We start from the raw sequence: 23,254 nt of genomic DNA, 5'->3' as shown, positions 1-23,254 counted from the left end.
CTAAGCACTACCATTTTAAATACAAAGTATGAAGTATATGGTGAAGAAAAGGCTCATCCTACAAGGGGGAATTTTAGGGAAATCCATCCTAGAATGAGTTTGGTAAGATTCAACCCTTGACCTCACGCCTGAAAATTGGAGCTAATTGCTCTAGTCTTCTATCTCATCACTATCATTTTAATTGTAAGACATGAATCATGGATAAGCATAAACTTCAAAATGTTTAATTGATTTTTAATGTACTTTTATGCGTAAGATAATGCATTCTTTAAATAAATGAAAGATTATTTAATAACAAGAACATTTAGGAAACCTTTAATACATACAATTGCATAACAATAATTTGTGCTACATACCCCCATTTATTATATCCATGACACAATATAACAACATTATCCATGTTGTCCCATGCCTTCACCACTTTCAAAATTTATTATACGCTTATATATGGAAGTTCTAGTCACTTAGTTAGTATAGTCCCCATATAAGTATAATAATTAAACAATATAATGATTTCATTTCATATGTCATAATAAGTTGATAATGTTGTTAAATATGCTAATTGCCTAAGTTTGTTATGCTTATAGCAAAGATACACATACACAGTTGTACCAATTGACAAACCACATGTGTATAGGCCCATTAGGTCGTAGAATTGTAGAATTACGTAAAGACAAATATGGTTGTCAAATCTTAACCAAACCACAAAAAATTAACCAACTTAAATTGCGAAAGATCCAAGTCCATGTCATTTTCTTAAAATATATATATTAAATTGAAATGACTTATATAATAAAGTGAGCAAACTAGGGTAGGAAGTATTATATGTATCAATTAGTCATTACTCCGTATCATAATTAATATATGTGTTTTACTTATATTTAGAGTATGATTGTTCAATAATAAATTCTTATGTGTAATAATAATGAAATTTTATGTCCTCACTAGATTGTTGTTAATAATCTGTATAATAAAAGAAAGTTTGGATGTATAGAGCAGATTTCTTGGATGCTTTAATATAGAAAATCTCGGAAGTGTCAAATGTGTAAACATAATGGACATAAGTATGTACAAGAATTTTTGTATAAACATAAGAAAAGGTGAATGTATACATAAAGAGTTGTTGGATGTACAAAATAAAAATAGTGTACTTAAATGCACATCAAAATTTGAAATTTATATGAGTATAAGAAAAGTAGATGTAAGTACTACGTTAGAAATTTTTGGATAAACAAGCCACAACAAGGCATATAGATACACTCATGTACTGATATATTGTACATAGAAAAGAGAGATGATAAAAATCAATAGAATAACCCTAATATAAATACTTATTAACTATTACAAAGTGTCGAATTCTCTCAATTGCGATACGCAGGAGAAAATGGCAACAGTAGGAGAATAGGAGTAGACGAGTATTAGTATAAAAATATGATACGGTCATACGGAGTACGAGTGAACAGCATTTATCGAAAACCATAGAAAAATAACGGTCTTTTCGGAGAAGCTAGTTGGAAACCATCTTCTTTTTCATCTGTCCCCTCTTTTCTCTTCCCTCCCTCCATTTCCTTCCTTTTTCCGCCATTTTCACACCTCTTTCTCTCTCTCTCTTCTTCCGCCGTCTCCTTCGGATCATCTTCTTCCTCTCGTTTCTTTCCCATTTCTGCCTTTCTATGCTCGTTTTCGAGAGCTCTTGCTCCTTGCTCGAGCTCTCGATCTCTCCTTTTCTCTCTCTTTCCATCATCATCAATAATCTTCTGTAAAAATGTATGCAATTATTCATCCTTTTTTTTTTTTTTGCTGGATTTTGGTTAATTTGTTGCTGCGTTGAATTATAATTCACAAATTTCAATTGCATTTTGATTGTGACACTTTCAATAATTCTGATTTTTTTGACTTTTTTGAAGGTTATTTGAGGGATAATCGGCGAGAAATTAGGTTACAAAATCGGAGAAAAAGAAGTAAAAACGGAAAAAATGGAGATGGCAGCACAATTGAAGCGAGGAATATCGAGGCAATTCTCAACAGGATCGTTGAGAAAATCAGGGAGGTTCAGCTTCAAAAGGCAGACATCAATGGATCCTCAAAGAAACACAATGAGGTTTAGTTTCGGGCGGCAATCGTCGCTCGATCCGATACGGAGAAGCGCGGTAAAGGAGGAGCCGTTGACGGTGCCGGATAATCTGGATGCTACGATGCAGTTGTTGTTTATGGCTTGTACAGGAGATTTGAAAGGACTTCAGGATTTGTTGGATGGAGGTACTGATGTTAATAGCATTGATTTGGATGGAAGGACTGCTTTGCATATTGCTGCTTGTGAAGGGAATGTTGAGGTTGTTAAGTTGTTGTTGAGTCGGAGAGCGAATATCGATGCTCGTGATCGTTGGGGCAGTACGGTATACGCTCTTTCCCTTTTGCTTTGTATCTGTTGATTAGGATACCGACGTATGTGATCCACGTAGAAGTTGTATATTTGATGCTTGCTGCGATTTTGCCCGATCAAAGTGGTATGCTCTAATTTGGTAAAATGCTTAGCTTTTGTCTTGAATGTCACGAAACAAATGTACCTGCTTTATTACATTAAATTTAACATACCATAAATTAGGAAGTTTGAAAGAAACTAGACAATGTTTGCGATTGAAAATGATTAAAAAATACTTTGTAAAAAAATACCATTATTATAAATAATTTGGATGTAAAGCTTGTACAATCTTATAAATTTATGTGTATCATATTATATTATACGAGTACGAAGTATTAGAACTAATAAATTATCACTCCTTCCATTGGGTTTTTTACAATAGAATTTGGCGGTGGGCAGGACATGTTAAAGTTGAAATATCAAAAAATGGATGAGGGAAATATAAGTAAAGGTTGGGAAATTAACTCGAATAGAAAATGTGAAATACAATTTGGGACATTTATTGTATTAGGGAAGTGTGAAGATGAGTGACGATAGGAATATTTATTTTTTATGAGTGTATGCCCCCACTTACCACTTTAATAAAGTGATGAAGAATGTGAGTATTAATGTATCATCTTCGTTACTCGGATCATGTGCTCATGCTAAACATGGGTTAGTAAGTGTCCTACACTCCTGCTAGATTACGGATTTTATTATGAAACTTTTTTTCTTATGATGTTGGGGTCCAAAGAAGAGCGTCATAGTGTTAAGCTATTAGAGACTAATCTAACGAGATTTCACATTTTTTTTTTAATATATACACCAATGAATACTCATGGTCAAAGTCCGTCTTTACAAAGGAAATAGAACATGAAAAATTGTGTGTTCATATGAAATGCTAGTCAGTAGGTAAGGGGCTATTTGGGTAAGGCATCTGTATGAAAATACTATTACAGATGTAAGGTTTAGTACCATATGAATGTCTAAGGATCTCTTGTAACAAATGGTGTTAGGACCATGTGAACACCCAAGGAGCACACACAATTTGTTAATAATTTCCATATAGTTTGTTTTAATCCGTAAAAAGAAAGAGAAGAAATGAAAAGAGATCATAGCGCCTGCAGCTGGTAGTTGCTACACTGCTACAGGATTAGTTAGCTAGAATTATTTTTATTTTTAAAAGGATCCACCAGTCAAAAACTTAATATTTAGTTAAGTGATCAATTTTTCTCTTGGTCTCTAGTAAAGTTGGGATAAATGTGGCTTATTTGGACTTACTTGTGACAAAAGATGGACTAATATTTTGGTGGGTGTCATTGCTGAGGATTTCGGTGGAGCTTTCAGCTTTAAGCCTATAACTTATAGTAGTCTTCAATTTTGTCACTGCATACTTATTGTTAGTGTTGATTCAATGCTTACTAATTCAGAGAGTTGGACCCAATCACCCAACCCTTTTTTGTTGCAACATGTAGGCTACCCTAAGAAGCTTCACTAATGTTTGAGCTGCATATTCTCTCTGCTCTGAAACTGCATATGGGGTCAATATGGTTGTCCCTTGTTTACCTTTCAGTTTTTTTTACTTCAGGAGACTGCCAATTTATATAACATTTTTAAATGCCTTAGTTGCATTATAGTTGGAAATTTGAATTTTGAAGAAACTTCTGTGTGTTTATTTTTGGTAGCTTTTCTGTGGTTAATTTTAGTGCCTTACTGTTCTCTGAACTTCTTGTTTTCGTTTCTTGCTTTTTCAAGTCCATTATATAAATAATTCTGTTCTCATAATGAGTTTGTAACTCCACAGGCAGCAGCTGATGCAAAGTATTATGGAAATATGGATGTTTACAATATTCTGAAGGCTCGGGGTGCAAAAGTTCCAGTATGATTCCAGTCTCTTTCTCATGTTTTCCAATCTTCTTTCTATTTTTCTCACTGTATCAACTATAACTTGACTTGCTAATTTTCCCCCTTTGTAATCACAGAAAACTAGGAAAACTCCCATGGCAGTTGCAAATTCTAAAGAAGTCCCAGAATACGAACTTAATCCACTTGAGCTTCAAGTTCGTAGATCTGATGGTATTGCAAAGGTATGGTCTTTTCCCTCTATTTCTGTTTATATTTCCTACTAAGCATTTACATGGTGTTAATTTACTCATTCTTGTTTCATGGTCTTGAGATGTCTGCTATGTCTCATTGGGGTAGCCTTAGTGTTAACTGTTGAAATATTCCTTGCTGTTGAACAATTCAACCTCTTTCATTTGATCATTTCCGATAAGCTTGTGTGTTTTGTTGTTTCTTCTCCTTTTGCTCTTCTCTCAATTTTATTGATGCTTGTGCTTGTATGCTACTTTGCAGGGAGTATATCAGATTGCTAAGTGGAATGGTACCAAGGTTGCTGTAAAAATACTTGATAAAGAGAGCTATTCTGATCCAGAAAGCATGTATTTTTCTGAAACATTATCTTAATTTATCTTTTTACTGAATTTATGTAATTTATCATGGATGCTTAATATTTGGAGTCTACCACTCATTGTTTGGTATTTAAATCTTTCATGAATTGCTTTGTCATGTTCAGGTAATTAGATAGCGTTGCTCAGTTGCTCATACACCTTCCTTTTATCCTTTATCATCTTAAATCCTAAATTAGCTATTGAATTATGGTGAACTTGTACTTTGCTTCTGTGCTGCTTCATGAGTTATATCTCTGCATTTTATGCTAGTTATAGATAGGATCTCATTGCAATTCTATTTAATGTCTGACCGTGTTCTATTCTTGTTAAATTCCTTGCAGAAATGCTTTCAAAAATGAGTTGACATTATTGGAAAAGGTGCGTCATCCTAACATCATTCAGTTTGTTGGAGCTGTAACCCAAAATATCCCAATGATGATTGTTGTGGAACTCCATCCAAAGGTATCTTTGATATCACTCCCGATATTAATGTGTACGCATTCCTTGGACCGCTAATTTGTTTCTTATGTAGTATTAATGAGTAATTTGGATGGAATGAAGTTTTTGAGTGTAAAGACTCTAGACTTATAAAAAGCAATATATCTCCTTGATTGTTATTAAGAATAGAAAGCAGTCTACAAAAACCACAGGGGATTGATATTACCTGTTGGCTTGAATAAAATCGAATCCCTTGTTAATTTGTATATTTGGCTTTGTCAAAGTTAAATGTTAATTTTCCATAACATGGACTACATGGCTCAGAAACTTGGCTTATTAAGTCTTAAAATTTCCAAGCTCTATGCTATGAAGAGTTATAATCAATAATCTCTCCTGTGTGCTCTAAAATAAGAAAATCATTTAGTGCATTTTGGATCTTTGTGGAATTGGATTTCACAGTCCTAACATTAAAAAAAACTCATTTACCAATTATGATTTATCTCATGGGCTTGCACTTCTTTGTATGATTTACTGTACGGTAATACATAATAGTGTCAAGTTGATGATCTTTGGGAAGGACACAAGTGTCTTTTGTAGATAGTAGCTTATGAGGAACAAATTACATCTTACTCCGCATAACTTTTGAACTTGAATACATGGATTCTCTGAACACAGTTATATGGTTGAGATGTGCTGTACAGCCTGTACACTCTATCGATTCCCTTTTTGATACCAGTTTATGGATTTAGTCACTCTAGCCAAACTTTCTTGTGCACTTAGTACACCTTCCATCTTAAGATTACTTTCACTTCATGCGTGCAAACATAATATGGGGCCTTTAATTAACAAATATGGGACTATACTTTTGTCTTTCAGCTCAATTGTACCCAGGATTTGAAAACTTTACTTCCCCTGGAACATCATTATCTTTTTATTAAGTGCCCTGATTCATCTGCATACACAGAGTGAATATAAGCTTTTCTAAGATTAAATTTGCATAAAAAGATTGGTAATTTGGTAGAACTCCAATGACACCAGTTCATTAAAAGAAAAAAAAGAAGAAAAAGAAAAATTGTATTATCATTTTTGAGACCATCAGAAATGGGTCACTCTGCTCTGCTTCTGAAAAAAACATTCCTTTAAGGCAAACTTGTTTTAAAATTAGTGATTGATTGAGTTAAAATGGAAACAAAAGTTTTCTCATCACTATTGTACCAGAAACTGTAACGAGGGTGCAGCTGTGGTTTTTTTCATCATTGAGTTAAAGGAAATGTTAGTTTTCAAGATCTGAACTTTATTGGTTAACCTTTTTACGTATATTCGTCCCTGGGCTTGGGAGAGGGGGAGGATTAAGGCTGGACAGGAAAAACAAAGAGAAATGCAGAAAGACAAATTACCAACATGCATCCCAGTATATATGCTTTCCCTTCTGTGTTTATAAATGCTTGCTCATAACCTATATAGAGTTGGCACAGGGATGCAGGCCATGCAGGATCTATCATTGATGGGTAAAAATCTGATACAAGATCCTGGTCTCTATAATAGAGGTGTCAACTTAATGTTGACAATCTTGAGAATTGACTCTGTTGACAATCTTGAGAAATGACTCTATTGGCTTGATATTTTCTCTTCAATTTTTCTTCTATTTATTATAAATTGATATATGTATATGTTCTCTCTCTCTCTCTCTCTCTCTCTCTCTCTCTCTCTCTCTCTCTTTTTTTTTTCCCAGGGTGATTTAGGATGCTATCTTCAAAAGAAAGGACGTTTATCACCATCTAAATCATTAAAATTTGCACTTGATATTGCAAGGTATACCTCATAACAAGAAACTACAATTTAGAAAAGCTGAGAATTTAAGATGTTTTGCAACTTGCATGTTGCTTAGAGTTTCATTATGTCCTCTCCTCATTGTGGTGTTTCTTTTCAGGGGAATGAATTACCTTCATGAGTGCAAACCTGATCCAGTTGTCCATTGTGAACTAATGCCCAAGTAAGACAACCAAATGCAAAAGATCACCTACTATTATTCACTAAGATGATATTTTATTTTTTAATATTTGAAATTATGATAAGGTGCCAGAAATATTTTGCTCGATAGTGGAGGACAATTGAAGGTAGCTGGATTTGGTTTGGTACGATTGTCAAAAATATCAGCTGATAAATTTAAATTAGCGGACCCCAGAGCGTCCACTCGTAATGCAAGTAAGTTGTAGCATTAAGACAAAACAGTCTGCATTGGATTTTCCTAGCAAATTAGGTCAACACTTGCAATTTTTTATTATACAGTAAAAGACAAAAAACTATAAAAGCTTCTCTTGAGTGTGATAAGGCCGTTTTAATTTTTACAGGCCAAGTAGCTTGAGTTATATGAATCAAAATAGAAAATTTTCTTGTCTACAACTTAGGTTATTATTATTTTACAAAAAAAATTTCTTATGAGATGCTCATTTTCAGTGATTTGACTGGAATAATGAAATTTCTGGTTATTCTCTCCTTATGCAACTATTTCTTTTGTAATCTTAGGTGTATATACAGCTCCTGAGCTCTACAAAGATGAAATTTTTGACAAGAGAGTGGATGCATACTCCTTTGCCATTATTCTTTACGAGGTACTTATCTTGTCAATTTTACACCAGCTTATGGTCACACACTCCTAATCTCACATCGTTAAGCTACCTTCTACCTCTTCTTGCAACGAGTTGAAGTGGGTCAGATGCAATGTCCCAGCCTTATGTGCTATTGCACAGTTAGTATACATCAGTATTCATGTAAATACTTCTTGCTTGTCATTTTGTCCCCTAGGTAGCCTGCTGTTGCCTACGGTAGAGTCAAGTGAGTTTAATAATATCTGTTATCTATCTTGAATTGCAATGTATACTTCAGAGGCTGTTTGTAGTTGAAAAGTGAAGGCCATGCAGGTGCTGATTGCGTTTCATGTTCTTGCAAATCAGCCTCTTCTTGCACTTGGGGTGTGCTTGTTTTAACATTGCACCTGATGTCTGTATTTGATAAATTTGATATTCTAAAGCCAAAAGAAACATGTTATTGATAGTTAAAATTTACAATTTACCAAAATTGAAAATTCGTTAGTTTGTGGGGACCATCAATTGTATAAGTGAGGTCCTCTACCTGTTTATACACTTGTTCCTAGGTGAACAAAGAAAGGACTTGGTTCCAATTTAGCAACAGGATGGCTTTACCAAACCCCATATGTGTTGATCCCAAGATCTTCGTGTCTTTATTTTGATTTAAAGCTGACTGAATGTTCAAAGAGGAAACAGGATAATCTGATAATGTGATCTTATCTGCTTTTGTAAATTGATCTGGAACTGCTTGTTGGCTCACTCATATCATTTATCCCTTCCTATTAGATGATTGAAGGTGTTCATCCTTTCCACCCAAAGCCTGCAGAAGAAGCCATTCAACATATGTGTTTGGAGGGGAAAAGACCACCATTTAAAAAGTTGAAAAATTATCCAACGGAACTAAAAGAGTAAGTTTATTTCATGCAAGATCTGAGACTTGACTGTTTAGCTAATTTTTTCTTTTAAAGGGCTGAATTTTCTGAAGTGCTGGATTTGTGAAATATGAACCTTCTGAGCTAAGGAACCTTATATGTCTCTTTGTTAGTCTATTATATTTTCAACTTGATAAATGCTGCCATGATCTCTTAGGAATTTTAGTTACCTTAATTTTCAAAGAGAGATGATGTCAACTTTTTTATACATGGTTTCTATCCCCATTTGACTTTGAATACATCAATGTCTTAGTATATATTATTGTGGATGTATTGGTGATCTATCTGACTGTTGAAGTTTGTTGCCTCTTCTCCCTTAGGGGGCGTTTGGTATCAAATTAGTAAAGGTAACGGATTGGAAACAAATAAGGGAGGGAAAGGGTAATATATAGTGTTACCCTTACTAATTGTTTGGTATCACTAAGGAAACGTAATCAATTACAATCAATCCGTTTCCTCTTGTTTGGCATAAATAACTTGGAAAGAAATAGTTTTCCTTTCATTTTTTGGTTATTTTTGCTAATTTTTGCTACACATTATGCAATGTACAACAACACTAATTACCATAAAATGTCACATGCTAGATATAGGTAAAGTCACATGAATTAATAATTATAAAAGTATTGAAATTCTTGCTTTCTAAAAAACTAAAAAGCTTTTAAAATTCATTGAAACATTAGCTTCAACAACTCAGAACAAAACTTTCTACTTCTTCTTAAGAAGATCAATTGCATCATCTTCTTCATCACTCTCGACATTCAATGATTGCTTGTCAATCTCTTGGTCCATATCTTCTATAGCATCAACAAACGACTCACTTGCATCTTTGGTAGCTTTGTCTTTTGCGTATATTTCCACAAGAGTATCATAGTGAATGAATGAAACTCCAAACAACCCCTTAGCTTTCTTATGAGTCTGCCATATAAGATCGAATGCAACAATTTAATGAGACAGTCTAAAGTGACTAATTTTTAAAAAAAATTCTGATACAGCAATAGTGGTTAGTTGGGTAGAAAATGCAAAGTTTAATATTAGCAACTAACATCAACAATAGATTTTAAAAAAATCATCATAGTAACCATAGCAACTAACAGCAGGAATGCACATCAAAAACATCATTAATCACACATTTTTCATCATTAGCAGCAAGCCATATAAATGCCCCTCCCGAATCAGAATTTACACAACAAGAACAGCAAATAACAGTTGGCATATCAAAGAGCGAAATTCAGCATATATTATAAGATTAAAATGCAGCATATATTATAAGATTAAAATGCCTTTTGTTCTTTGCTAATTTTCTGTCCAAACTACACCCAATCTCCACTAACTCACTACAGTTATAGAAAAGAAGAAAATTAGAGAGTTTAGAAATTATCTTATTTTATGAGATGGTGCTTGCAAATATTCTTTACTTATTTTCAGACTGAACTGCACAAAGTATCACCAAATGAAATACTCTATTTCTGGATTTTCAAGTAACATAATTTTACTAGACCAATACCCCTACATTTAGCTGCATCAACCATAGTAAAACTATTCGAATATGAGTTGATCACATTATCATTTATGGTTCATTACCAACATTTCGCTCAAAAATTGAGTTGCATTGGGTTATAAAGCAGAAACAGGTTAATCTCCTTAACACCAAATCATCAATTCATCACATAAATTCTCAATCAACCTACAAACACCCTTTTATCTGACCAATTGAAGACACAACATTTAGGTCATACAGTTTAAATACAATTTTTAAAAAGGCTGAAAAGTAAGAGAATGAAAAATTAACACAGTTGCAAGCAATCAACCTTAAGGACAATATGAAAGGCATGATGTACTGCAAAAGACTCCTCTTGATAACCCTATCATTCAAATCATCCACATATGCCATGATGTCTTGCTGTACACATCGATATTCTTACTACTTACTAGCTAGTTTCTTATCAACTTTGTCTTCTTCTAGCTTTATCTATGATATATTATTCTTTTTCTCCCTGTGTTTATTTTATTTCCAATATCCAAACTGCCTGGCTTGTAGTTGATGTGGTGCTGATAATAAGCAAAAATTTGACCACATACCATGTGTCCTTATGTACATAACCCTGTAGTTGTTTTAGCCTTTTCTTCCCTATAGAATGCACAAGTTGAGGCATTGTAAAAACCTTGAAAAAACAATCCAAAAAAATGTACACTAGTATCAATATACACTAGTATCACAAACAGAATCAGTGACTAGCAAATATTCTTAACCATAAAAGCAAGCAAATTATCTCTAAATAACAAGCCTTCAAAAACACAAAATAACAAGCAAATTAACCAGCAAATTAACCAACCTAAATCAAAATTCTAAATAAGCAACTTGTAGTGAAATCCCAAAAAAAAAATCCCAACTATTTATACAATCACCCCATCAAAAATAAACCAAAATCATAGGAAAAAATTGGGGGAAAAACACAAAATAACCAGTAAATTAATGTGACTGTTAGCAAAGATTATCAAATTAGGGCCAACAATGAAGAAGAGCAACATCAATCATCAGTTAGCTTAGCAATAGGAACAACCCGCTTAGTACCAGAAGAAGCATTGTGGCTGTTAACAGGGGAAGAATTCTTAACAGGGCACCATTGCTTAAACCCTAATCCATCTAACCACATCAATTATAGGAAATAATAGCAATATATACCATCAAATTCAGCAGAAAATCAACGAAATTTGAGAAATATAAACCCTAAGAAAGAGAGAAGAAAATTTCAATCGAACAAGCAAGTAAAGAATTCAAACCAAAAAGCGGCGAAATTGATATTGTATTAACCCTATAAATTGAACGACAGAAATAACTAGGAATTATGAACTCGAAAGTAGGCAAATTAAATAGCAATCTATGTACTACAAACAATCTGGGATAAAAATAAAAAATAAAAAATAAAAAATACAAACAATCAAACTGAAAATTATACAAATTTCAACACAAATTCAAAATCAAGGGTTTATTTAACAAAAAATTGATAAATAACAAACCTGTGATGGTTAAGATTATTGATTTATGGAGATTTGAGCTAGGAAATTGATCAAATTGAGCAAAATCTGGAGATTCGATCGATCAAACTTGGGAATTTTTCGGAAAATTATGGAATGAGAGGAGAGAGAAAGAGTAAAGTTGTGTTTTTTTTTTGGGTTTGAGGAAAGAAACGTGAATCGTTTCCGCAGTTTTTGCACGGAAACAAATTGGTGGAATGGGTTACCACCAAGTAACGGAATTTGTTACTTTACTCATTAACCAAACATATTCTAACGGAAACGATAATCTGATTCCGTTTCCACCCCTATTAAAAACCCATACCAAACACCCCCTTAATGTTATTATTGAGAAAGCTGATTAATGTTCTATAGTTATCCACTTATCCCACTTCTTTAAATATATTCAGGGAAACCTCTATGCTTTTGGTGGATTTTTTTTTTTTTTGGTCCTTGCTTGTTGCTTGTTGCTTGTTGAGAATATTTATAATTGACCTAGAAATGCCTCCAAGTATTCTTATAATTATATTGTTGTTTATTACTTACAAGGTATATACTGAGCAGAGAGACCAAAATGAAAACTGACATTGTAGTATTACTTTCCCCTTACATAAAGTGCCTTTGACTGCTGAATTTATGGTGGGGGTTCAGGTATCATACCCACTCTTGTGAAGGCTACATTTCCTTATTTACCTCTCGCCTTTCTGGTTTGAGTAGATGATTTCTCATATCTTTTTCTGTATACCCGTAGAACTTTAGATGGTGTAATGGTGTTGGAGTTTCTTCTTTTCAAATATTTCAAAAGTATATCATGGTTTTGAGACCAAGACCAACCTCTTGGCATTGTGATTGGCTATATTGTTTTACAGAATTTCTACTCCAAAACCCACTTCATATGTGCAAAATAATCTGAACAGAATGCAATTACAGATTGATCGAACTATGTTGGAGTGGAGTTCCTACTGTTAGACCGAGCTTCGCTGAGATCATTTTGCGGTTGGACAGTGTGGTTGCCAATGGTTGTAAACAGGGATGGTGGAAAGACGCCTTCAAGCTTCCATGGTTGTAGGAAGATGTTAAGGACACTCAAAATATGATATGGTATGCATCTTCTGGGTTCCCTATTATGTAGAATACTTGTTCTTTTGAAATTTCCCTCAATTTTGCGTTCTTTCTGGCCATGTCTTCTTAAATAACACTACACTTACAACGGTGTAACTGTTGTTATCTAGCCTTTATATGAAAGACATGGCCCACTTAAATATTTATATGAAACACATGGCCACTTAGATATTAGAACAAAGATCTCTATGGACAATTGGTTTGGTTTCTTCTTCGGAAGGTCGGCTACTTTGTTCAAGAATAGACTACTTGTATCAGAAGAGCTGAAGTGTTGAAGACTGTAGTCTTGTTGTCGCTTATTTTCTCTGGATTAATAATTATCCTAGAGATGCTTGCAATTCGGAGAGCAACTCCCATAGTAATTTCATAGCTTCAGTGGCAAAATAAACATCTGCTACATATTTATTGATTGTAACTATATTGGAGCAAGAAAACAATTCATTTGTGGTCTTAAACAAGGAAATTTTGTGTCCTCGCAGGAAACAAAAGAACCTGTATAGAACTACAGATACTTTGTTGAAGCCCAGATTTATCCCACAAGAACAATTTTTACATTGTACTTGCTGTTATAGGTTTTGGTTGAGAGACCTATATGAATTAGAGAGAATTGATCTATATATGAATATGATCACGACACGATCACTTCAGTCTGTAGTTCTGTTGCTCCTTTCATCTGTTTTTCTTTTTTCTGGAAAGGACTGGAACAGCTTCTTTCCATGTATATTGTGTGCAAAAATACATATATCCATATTGTTTTACTCATTAATAAGCAGTATAATGTATTTATTACGCCTTCCCCCCTCTTTTCGTTCTTTTTTTTAGGCTCATAGGATCATGACATCAGAAGACAAAGGAATGTCATAATGCTAAACAAAATTCAGTTGTTTGTCATCAGGGTGAAACATTAAACCATATAGAGGATGAGTTTTTTCGACAAATTATTAAATCAGGCTTTCGACAAATTAAAATTATATGGAAAACAAAGAAAATGTTCACAAAATCATCAAGGATGATGTTTTCGACGAAATATTAAACCAGGCTTAATGCATTGCTACTTTCTAACAGGCATGAATTGAGTGTATACCGACTTCAATACGGTATCTATATGACTTGCTGCATTACTTCCAACCTTCAACAGAGATAAAAAAGACCTCAGTTCTCCCAATTCCCAAACTACATTGGCAGACAAAGTCCCAGCTACCGAACAAGGATCACTATAATTTCGGATTTTCATTTTGTAGAGTTTCATCTGTTATACTTCACCTTTTCAAACTTGTCAATGAACTATGAATATGAATATTTTTAGTTAGGTATATGTAAAAAATTGTAAGAAGTTAATGTTTCGAAAAGAATATGAAATCAAAACCCCACGTTAATTTATTATTTTTTAGCGTATAAATTAGAATCGAAATAATGGTTAACCTTCAGATTTTGGTCCAATTCACAAACTAACAAAATCTATATTGAGTCCTTGGATTTTGTTAATAAAACCAAAATTCAAAAGGTGACCATGATTTAAAAGCGAGGAAAGTATTAGTCTAATTCAAATTGCTTAGATCTCCACCGTCTCATATAAACCAGAATAAAGGTGTAAAATTTACAAGTCAAAATTCAAATATAACACATTTACATAAGCTAAAACTTAATGAGAAAAGAATAATACAAACGAAAGAAACACCCATCTACATAAACATCAATAACACTACGTTCGAATAACAAAATATCAAGGGGAAACGGGAAAGAGAGGGGAAGTAAAAAGAGGAAACAGTAAAGAGGCGAAAGAAAAGAAAAAGGAAATTTGTTTTGTATACTACGAGGTTTTAAAAAATGCACCGTGTATTCATGGAAAGTTTTAAATGAACAATGTACCCCTAAAAAATGATATTTATGTATGAAACAACATTAATGATTAATACCGTTAGATTTTCGTTATAAAAGACACATTTTTTTTAAGAAGTGAATGATTAACAAATAATAATAGGATACCTCATTTTGTCTCTTAAGTGCAAAGTGCATGACTTTTGTAGACTTTTACACAACATTATAGACTGGGAAAAGTTGGAATGAAAGTGTTAATGTATCTAGTCTATTTTGAGACATAAAGTTAACAGATTCTTAACGGTGTTAGGCATTAAGGATGGTTAGTACATAACCATCATTTGTCAGAGTACATCGTTCATTCAAAACTTTTCAAGGGTACACGCATTTTTTAAAATCCTTAAAGGTATCCGGAATAATTTTTCAAAGAAAAATGACCTTCAATATTCCTTTGAAGTCTATCAAATAATGAAACTATACTTGTTGGTTTATTAAAAGGAGAAGGAAAATTGAATTCTTCATTTTCTTTCCCTTCTATCACTTTGTCCTATGTCTTATCTATATAAAAGAAAATGTATCCCTCATTTTTACTTCTCTCCCTCCGGATCTTGACATCAAAACTAGTGTAAACTAGCTAGTTTAGGCTCCTTGCCACGCACGACAAGCTCACTTTTTTGTAAAAATATAACAACTATATCTAATAAATAAAATTTGATAAAATATACATATCAAATATAAAGAGTAAATTGTCAAAATTTCTATTATGAAGCAAAGCAAAAGTTCAATGTATTTATTTATTTTTTAGACAAAAATAAAATAATAAATTAAAGCTAAATGCGTTATGATTTGGATTTCATTAGAGCATGCACATTGTTGGACAAATCTAAAATTAATAAGTCTTGTGTAAGGCGGACTTTTGTTAATTTATTTTTATTGAAAGAAGGTCAATCTGAGAACAACTTTAACAATTTTATTTTATGGTAACTTTACCCATTTAAGAGTAAATATTAATTTATAGTATTTCAATGTGTATTTTCTAATGGATACATGTTACAAAGGCTAATATGCATGAATAATCTAATACTTTATGAGTGTTTTATAAGGATAAAATTTATGTTGAGAAAATAGTAACTTTTATATATACTCATTCCGTTTCATAATATTAGTCCCATTTAGAATCTTTTAAGTATTAAAAATTAGAGGGAATCTTTTAAATTTCTCTTTATATATAAAAACAAATATAGTCAAATGAGATCTAGTTTTATTCGTCTTGATGAGTACATTATTGATATCTAATTTTTATAATTTTTGGTAGTGTGAGATTAAAAATATTTGCAATTAAAGTTTTGTATCGATATACGTAAATGGGACTAACATTATGAAACAGAGGAAGTAGTACGTAAGTAACTTTAAATATTTTAAAGTAACTTTAATTGTCTTACAATAAGTTAATAAATAATCGGCCTTATGGAAGAATTTGTGAGCTAAAAATTCTTTTATCTTTACTATTTCGCTATGTTTTATCTCATATTTCGAAGTATCATGTATTATGTCTTTACAATTTTTTTTTTGAAAAAAACCATCTCAAACAAAATAAATAATAATATTAGTTAGGGAAATTACAGAATGATTTTACAAAAACCTTAACTTAATTACTATTATTTCATAAGATTTCAAATCAAAACCATGGATATTTGTTTTTTTCAACCCCTCTACAAGTGTAATGAAATTTCTATCATTAATTGTATATGCATTACCCATGATTTTATAGCCTCCGCCATTATTTCAACGTGAAAACCTAGATTATAGTTTACTTCTCCCTTAGTTAAAAATACTCAAAATTTTGTGTGACTACATGAGTAAAGACTTATTTATAAATGCCTTATTAAGAAACATCAAAAATATTAATCAAACAACACTATATATATATAATTCAAATTCCCTCCTCTTTTTATTCTTAACTTTCTCATATTTTGACAATGAGGTGTGTTAGGATATTATTAGCTTTCTCATTTCTCATTCTAGCAAATTCCAATGAGAAGGATTTTAAAATGAGAAGGATCTTGATCGTACAAATAAATCTAACGATTCACATTTCCATTGCGCAAAATGCACATTTAGCACAAAAATTATGCACATTCAGTAAAAAAATTATGCACATTAATTTTCACTTTTATTTTTCCAAGTTTTTCCTCTCCAGTGCGGTAAACTTTCTCTGTCCTCCATTAACACTTGTTTTGAGTTCTAACTTTCAACTTTAGAAATGAGAATTTAATTATGGTCATAAACATCTTGCAAACACAACAGTAAGCAATGAATTATAGGCCTCGATACTGAGGCGGGTTCAACGTATACACTCACACATCAAATTGCATTCCCGATTTCGTAGCGTCAAATATTATGCACACCCATTTGAAATGTATATGTCTTACCTTGAAAATGATCCATATTATAACTTTTCAAAGATGGATTGTAGTGGAAATCATCAATTAATCAATCGACTGAAGTTTTTTAATCGCATATAAACTTACTTTAGCTCATGTGGAAAAAATTCAACTATATGCACAATTTATTCAAAATATATGCAGCTTTAGTACAAATGATTTACACATTTAACTGAATAAAAATGCACATATCATTAAAAAAATATGCGCATTTTTCATAGGAATAATGCACATCACTTTAAGAAATTATGCATATGTAACTTTCAGTTCAGATTCAATTCCCCTCTTTTCTTCCTATGCTTCGCGGCAAACTGACTGTAGTTGTCATTGATCTTCTAACCATTGATAGAACACAGAGGGAAGACACGGGGAAGAGAGGTAAAATATAGGGAAAATAAAGTTCTTATATTTACAATTTTTGCCATTAATGAAGCATGTAATGAGAGCTGTTAGATCATATTATTTGTGTGTGTGTGTGAGTGTGTGTGTATATATATATATATATATATATATATATATATATATATATATATATATATATATATACTCCCTCCGTTCCTGAAAGTTCGACTCACTTTGCATTTACACGGTCTCCAATGAACATCTTTGACCAATAACTTCGGCTATGTATAAGTAAATTTTTTTAAAAGTTGATATTTGAAAATTTTATCAGTAGGGGTGAAAGTTATTTTATTTTGACCACATGAATAGTAAGTGAGTCGAACTTTTAAGAACGTATATATATAGGGGAGGGATCCGGTGAGAATAGGTCTTTATGTGAAAACACTATTGTATATGAGAACTAATCACAACCATTAGATACTACAAAATCCAACTGCTGAGATTGTTCACATAATAATGGCAAAATTGTAATTTGCAACATAACAAAACCCACCCAAACCCAACATCATGCATAACCTCTTTCTCTCTCCAGAAAAAAATACCCAGATTATTTCTCTCTCTCCAAAGTTGAAGGTGGAACATCAATGCCTTGAAGCTTCAAGGATCGATACTTTCTCTCTCCTCTTGTTCACTTATACATAATTTTGGTAAGTAATTTTCGAATATCATGCCCTTAATTTTGGTTTTTCATTATAATTTTTGAATTGAATTATCTAAATTTAGTATTTTCATCAAAATTTTTGAATTTGATGTTCTAATTATCAAATTTTAGTGTTCTGGAAAATTTCGAATTTGAATGCTCTTATTTTGGTTATTTGTTTGACATTATGATTTTTGCTAGATTTTTTTAGTTGAGTGTTCTCAATTTAGGATTTTCATTAAAAATTTCCTATTGCATGTTACTTTTACGTTAATTAAACCTAATTTTCGTGAAATCGTTTATTGAATGTTCTTAATTTGAATATATATATATATATATATATATATATTGTCATATCATTCAACCTTAATGTTATAAATTTGATAAATTCAACAGAAGATATGTAAAATGAGCAAACATAATTAAAATGAGCAAACTAAATATGAAAAGTAATAAAGTAGAAATAAAATGAGCAAAATAAAATGAGCAAAAATTCCTAGGTCATATATCAAATGAGCCAAACAATTCTTTGCTTATTTATCAAATGAACAAACAGTTCTTTGCTCATTTATCAAATGAGCAAATAATTCTTTCCTCATTTATCAAATGAGCAAACAATTCTTTGTTCATTTATCAAATGAGCAACAATTCTTTGTTCATTTTGTCAAAATGAGCAAACAATTCTTTGTTCATTTATCAAATGAGAAAACAATTCTTTTTTCATTTACCAAACAAGCAAATAATTCTTTGTTCATTTATCAAACGAGCAAACAATTCTTTGTTCATTTCGTCAAATGAGCAAAAATTCCTTGTGCATATACAAAATTAGCAAACAATTCTTTGCTCATTTATCAAATAAGCACATAATTCTTTGCTCATTTATCAGACGAGCAAACAAATCTTTACTAACAATTCTTTGTCTATTTTATCAAATGAGCAAACAATTCTTTGTTGATTTATCAAATGAGCTGATTAAAAATTTATAGCATAGAAAAATGATTTAAACATATGATAAAACCTATTAGCTCAATTGGTAGAGCACTATGCAAATGCATAGGGGATGTAGGTTCAATTCCTACATAGGTTATCTCTATAAACAAAATTAATTAAAAAAAAAAAATCAAATTCATACTAAATTATACGAGCAAAAAAATGGTTTGAAATGACTTACAACTATATAAACTTTGTTACAATTAAACTCTCATACAAACTTCTGTATCCACATTACATAAATGAACCCACGTGGGATTCGAACCCACATCTTTTGTGCATTTGCACAATGCTCCACCCTTTGAGCTAATAGCCTAATGTATTTAAAACATTCAAACACACTCACAAATGAGCATTAACTTTTGACAAAATGAGCAAGAATCATTTGTTCATTTGACAAATGAGCATTAAATAGATTGCTTATTTAACAAAGGAGCATTGAATTTTTTTGCTCATTTGACAAATGAGCAAAAAAACAATTGCTCATTTTGACAAATTATTTGCTCATTTGACAAATTAGTAAAATAAATATTAATTTTTGACAAAATGAGCAAGAATTATTTGCTCATTTGACAAATGAGCATTAAATAGTTTGCTCATTTGATAAATGAGCAAAGAATTGTTTTGCAATTCTATAACCTGTAATTTTTTGTAAATATCAATAAAGAAAGATCAACTTTTAGAAAATATTTACCATTACATTAACATACCAAATGTTATAAGAACAAGATTAACACAAACACATTTGTGCCATTGAGAACATCATAAAAACTAATACTAATACCGTTCTATACAAATCCTAAGAACATCATAAGAACAATTGCCTAACCTCCTAATTTGCCCTCCTTCCCTAATATACAATTGCCAAAATGTGATTCTTCCTAAAATCAACTTGTCTTATGCAGACAAGGACACAAATAGTAACTAACATCAAAATAGTAACCAATAAAAAGCATATCAACTTCAGTCTTCTCTACCGTGAATGCTCTTGGATTGCTTCCCCTTGGGGATGCTACTAAGATCATATCATTGACAACTAGCTTTCTTAAGTTGCAACACCAGCTTTCTTCAACCTTTTTTTTTTTCTTTTGACCAATTTGTTTGATTCAATAGTATTTACTTCACTTGAAATAATTGAGTGGCTATACTTCGAACGAAATTTTTCAATGATTATGACCTGCAAACAAATCAAAAGTGTAAGGAGAAAGAGAAAAAAAAAAATGAAGCAATAAAATGAAACTACAGAATCACATTACTCATTTGACAAATGAGCAAATAAATATTTTAGTATTTGCAACTATCAAAGCATGGAGGGTTCAATTCCCTTAGAAATTCTATAACGTTAGTGAAAAGGACATCTATGATAGTCAGATGAGAGGAACATGGCCTATAAGTTGACAAATGAGCAAATAATTGTTTGCTCATTTGACAAATTAGCAAGAATTATTTGCTCATTTGATAAATGAGCAAAGTATTATTTGCTCATTTGATAAATGATCATTGAATTGGTTGCTCATCTAACAAATGAGCAAAGAATTAATATTAATTTTTGAAAAGATAACTAGATCGCCAACATTCAGTAGATTGTACAAGTTATTAAAAATAGAAAGCCACAAATTTTACTTAGTAAACGATACAGAGGAACCATTACCGTCAATGTATTTCCTGCTCATATATAATGAAATTAAAGTGAGCAGAATACATAGAGAAAATTTGTATAATTGAAAATTCATGCAAATACAAAGCAAAGGAGGACAAAAACCAAGTTTTGAGTCTTTAATTATCATGCAAATTATCAGTATAACCAAAAGAAAAAGTAAATGGGTAATACTAGCAAATTAATACTCATGCATCTTACAGACTTGAATACTAATTCAATATATTTAATTAGATAATACTCCGTAATACATCTCAAGTAAAATTATATTTTCCAAATCCCCAAATCAGCACCTTACTGCCCTTGTTATGCGGATATATATATATATATATATTAGTTCATCATTGCCAAAATCACTCAGAAACATTGGAAGCATTAAAAAAAATTAAAAACTGATTAAAGTTAATTGAGTTAAGCAGATGCTCAAACTCCACACAGAAGTAGAGATAAAACAGAAGATCAAATAGTTAAGAAATTAAAACAACAGATCAAATCTAACACTTATTGACAACTTGAAAGAGTTAAAACTACTAAGCACAAATAATGTACCATAGCATAACCATGAATCCTTTACCAGAGCATTGTTTCCCTCAACTTCTGCAACAACTCATCAATATTATACAGCCTCACATTCCAGTTTTTCTATGCAGCTGGAATTTGTTGAAATTATAACAAGACACAGGGAAAGGACCTAGTGTGGTTCACCTTTAATACTTGACACTTAATTTTCATAGCTATTATTAAAGCATAGACCAAAAACTCAATATAAGCAGGAAATGATGCCATTCAAACAGAGACAAAAGATTATATTTGAAGATTTTCAAGTCTAAAATTACATAGTTGAACCAACAAACAAAGTTACAACACTTGACCTCTATAATAAACTTTGTACCAAATTATCAAACTTCACAAATTGACTGCAACTCTAAAGAGAACATACATTTCATCAGATATGCTTTACAAAATCAAAAACCTGATATATCATAAATGAGCAACAAAACATAAAATGAGCAAGTTTTAACAAAACAATAACTATTTTACTGACCAAGAAAACATAAAATGAGCAAATAAAAAAACACATACATTTTCCTTGCCAAAGGTACAACCGTGGAATCTTTAGCATTGGTAGAATCCATAGCATTAGTAGAATCCATAACAACCGAAGAATCCATAGCACGGAACAATTCTACAATTATAAAAAAAAATCGAAAAAAATGTAAGCTTACTAAAACAAAGGAAAAATCAAACTAAAATCAAGTTAATAATTAGGCAAATAAACTAAAATCAAACTAAAAAGTTAATATAGATGATGGTTATGTATCAATTTAATTATTATACATAGGAGTATAATCTAGTTTAGGAATCAAACAGTAGAATTCTGCCAAAAGTGCTCAAGTTTACAGTTGAGGGAGTTAAATCATCTACAAACACCAGTAAAACCAAACAGATTATGCCAAGGGTAGGTTAACTAATCTGAAAGAGCTTAATCAGGAAGAAGACAACTTTAACAATTTAGGTCGAGTTGCTGAAACAATTATGCCATCTTCTCAGAATACATGTATGAAAACGAAATCGAACACAAAAATTTCAGAAAATTGATGAAGAAATTGAAAAAATCAAACACAAACTGATAAAATTAAGCTGAAATAATCGAGCACAAACTGATACAATTAACCAAAAAAATCAAACACAATTGAAGAAATAAAGCCGAAAAATCAAACAAAAATCAAGGTAAAAACACAAATAAAAAATAATTACTCAAATAAAACTAAAATAAAACTAAAATCAACTTAATAATTATTCAAATAAACCTAAAATCAAACTAAAATCAACGTAATAGCACAAATAAGCAGTGATATCTAGGTTTCCAAAAAAACGAAAAAAATGTAAGAATGTAACTGAATGTGAGATAAAAATGATTGAAAAAAACGAAAGTATAAAAGATGTACTCACCTTGATGAAGAAGTTATGAAGTTTGAAGAAGAATAAGAGCAAATAGCAGAGAGAAAGACGCATCAAAATGAAGGAGGAGAGAGAAAAAGCTGGAATTTTGTTTTTGAAATTATGTTTGATAAATAATAGCCATTGGATGCAATTGATCCAACGGTTGTATTATGTCCTCACATATGCTAGGTTCTCACATAAAGAATGTGTTCACATGATCCTATCTATCTATATATATATATATTATAATTTTTTACTATGGGATAAAAAAATAATCATTTTTAGTTACTGCTTTAAAAGTTTACAAGTAGATATTTACCAAAAAAAAAAATAACAAATAACAAATTAAAGATGCATCAAGAAATGCAACTTGTCCTATGTCATGTGTGTCTTCTAATATATATATAGAGAGA

At 31.6% G+C, this 23,254-nt stretch overlaps 1 protein-coding gene and 1 long non-coding RNA gene across 3 annotated transcripts; one reads left to right on the top strand and one right to left on the bottom strand.

Annotated features, from left to right (window-relative positions):
- Positions 1-1,445: 1,445 nt before the first annotated feature.
- On the top strand, positions 1,446-13,735 carry LOC110717680 (dual specificity protein kinase shkC-like). 2 transcript variants are annotated; one of them, XM_021896441.1, is made up of 13 exons: positions 1,446-1,767; positions 1,908-2,396; positions 4,206-4,280; positions 4,384-4,488; positions 4,757-4,842; positions 5,193-5,313; positions 7,022-7,101; positions 7,220-7,282; positions 7,373-7,494; positions 7,816-7,901; positions 8,664-8,785; positions 12,755-12,925; positions 13,426-13,735. In XM_021896441.1, exons 2-12 carry the CDS (start codon positions 1,977-1,979, stop codon positions 12,891-12,893), a joined length of 1,419 nt encoding a protein of 472 aa, XP_021752133.1. In that variant the 5' UTR covers positions 1,446-1,767; positions 1,908-1,976; the 3' UTR covers positions 12,894-12,925; positions 13,426-13,735. The 2 variants fall into 2 exon arrangements, with proteins under 2 accessions (XP_021752133.1, XP_021752132.1); XM_021896440.1 differs by lacking the exon at positions 13,426-13,735 and having other exon boundaries at positions 12,755-12,926.
- A 6,174-nt stretch (positions 13,736-19,909) lies between these two features.
- On the bottom strand, positions 19,910-23,024 carry LOC110718128. The gene is made up of 3 exons (XR_002510839.1): positions 22,851-23,024; positions 21,981-22,083; positions 19,910-20,417 (listed from the first exon to the last, which is right to left on the bottom strand). It is a non-coding gene; the product is annotated as an uncharacterized LOC110718128 (long non-coding RNA).
- Positions 23,025-23,254: the final 230 nt, after the last annotated feature.

This window comes from Chenopodium quinoa, unplaced genomic scaffold (genome assembly GCF_001683475.1).
Source record: "Chenopodium quinoa cultivar QQ74 unplaced genomic scaffold, ASM168347v1, whole genome shotgun sequence".
NCBI classification, from domain to species: domain Eukaryota; kingdom Viridiplantae; phylum Streptophyta; class Magnoliopsida; order Caryophyllales; family Amaranthaceae; genus Chenopodium; species Chenopodium quinoa.
The sequence above is the reverse complement of the archived record's forward strand: the minus strand, read 5'-3'. Positions and strand labels throughout refer to the sequence as shown.

Bases quoted from the DNA above. Each gene is read 5' to 3' on its own strand.
- LOC110717680 (XM_021896441.1), top strand. From the start codon at position 1,977: ATGGAGATGGCAGCACAATTGAAGCGAGGAATATCGAGGCAATTCTCA. The intron at 7,283-7,372 runs GTAAGACAACCA...ATAAGGTGCCAG, and splicing joins CATTGTGAACTAATGCCCAA to AAATATTTTGCTCGATAGTG. The intron at 7,902-8,663 runs GTACTTATCTTG...CCTTCCTATTAG, and splicing joins TTGCCATTATTCTTTACGAG to ATGATTGAAGGTGTTCATCC.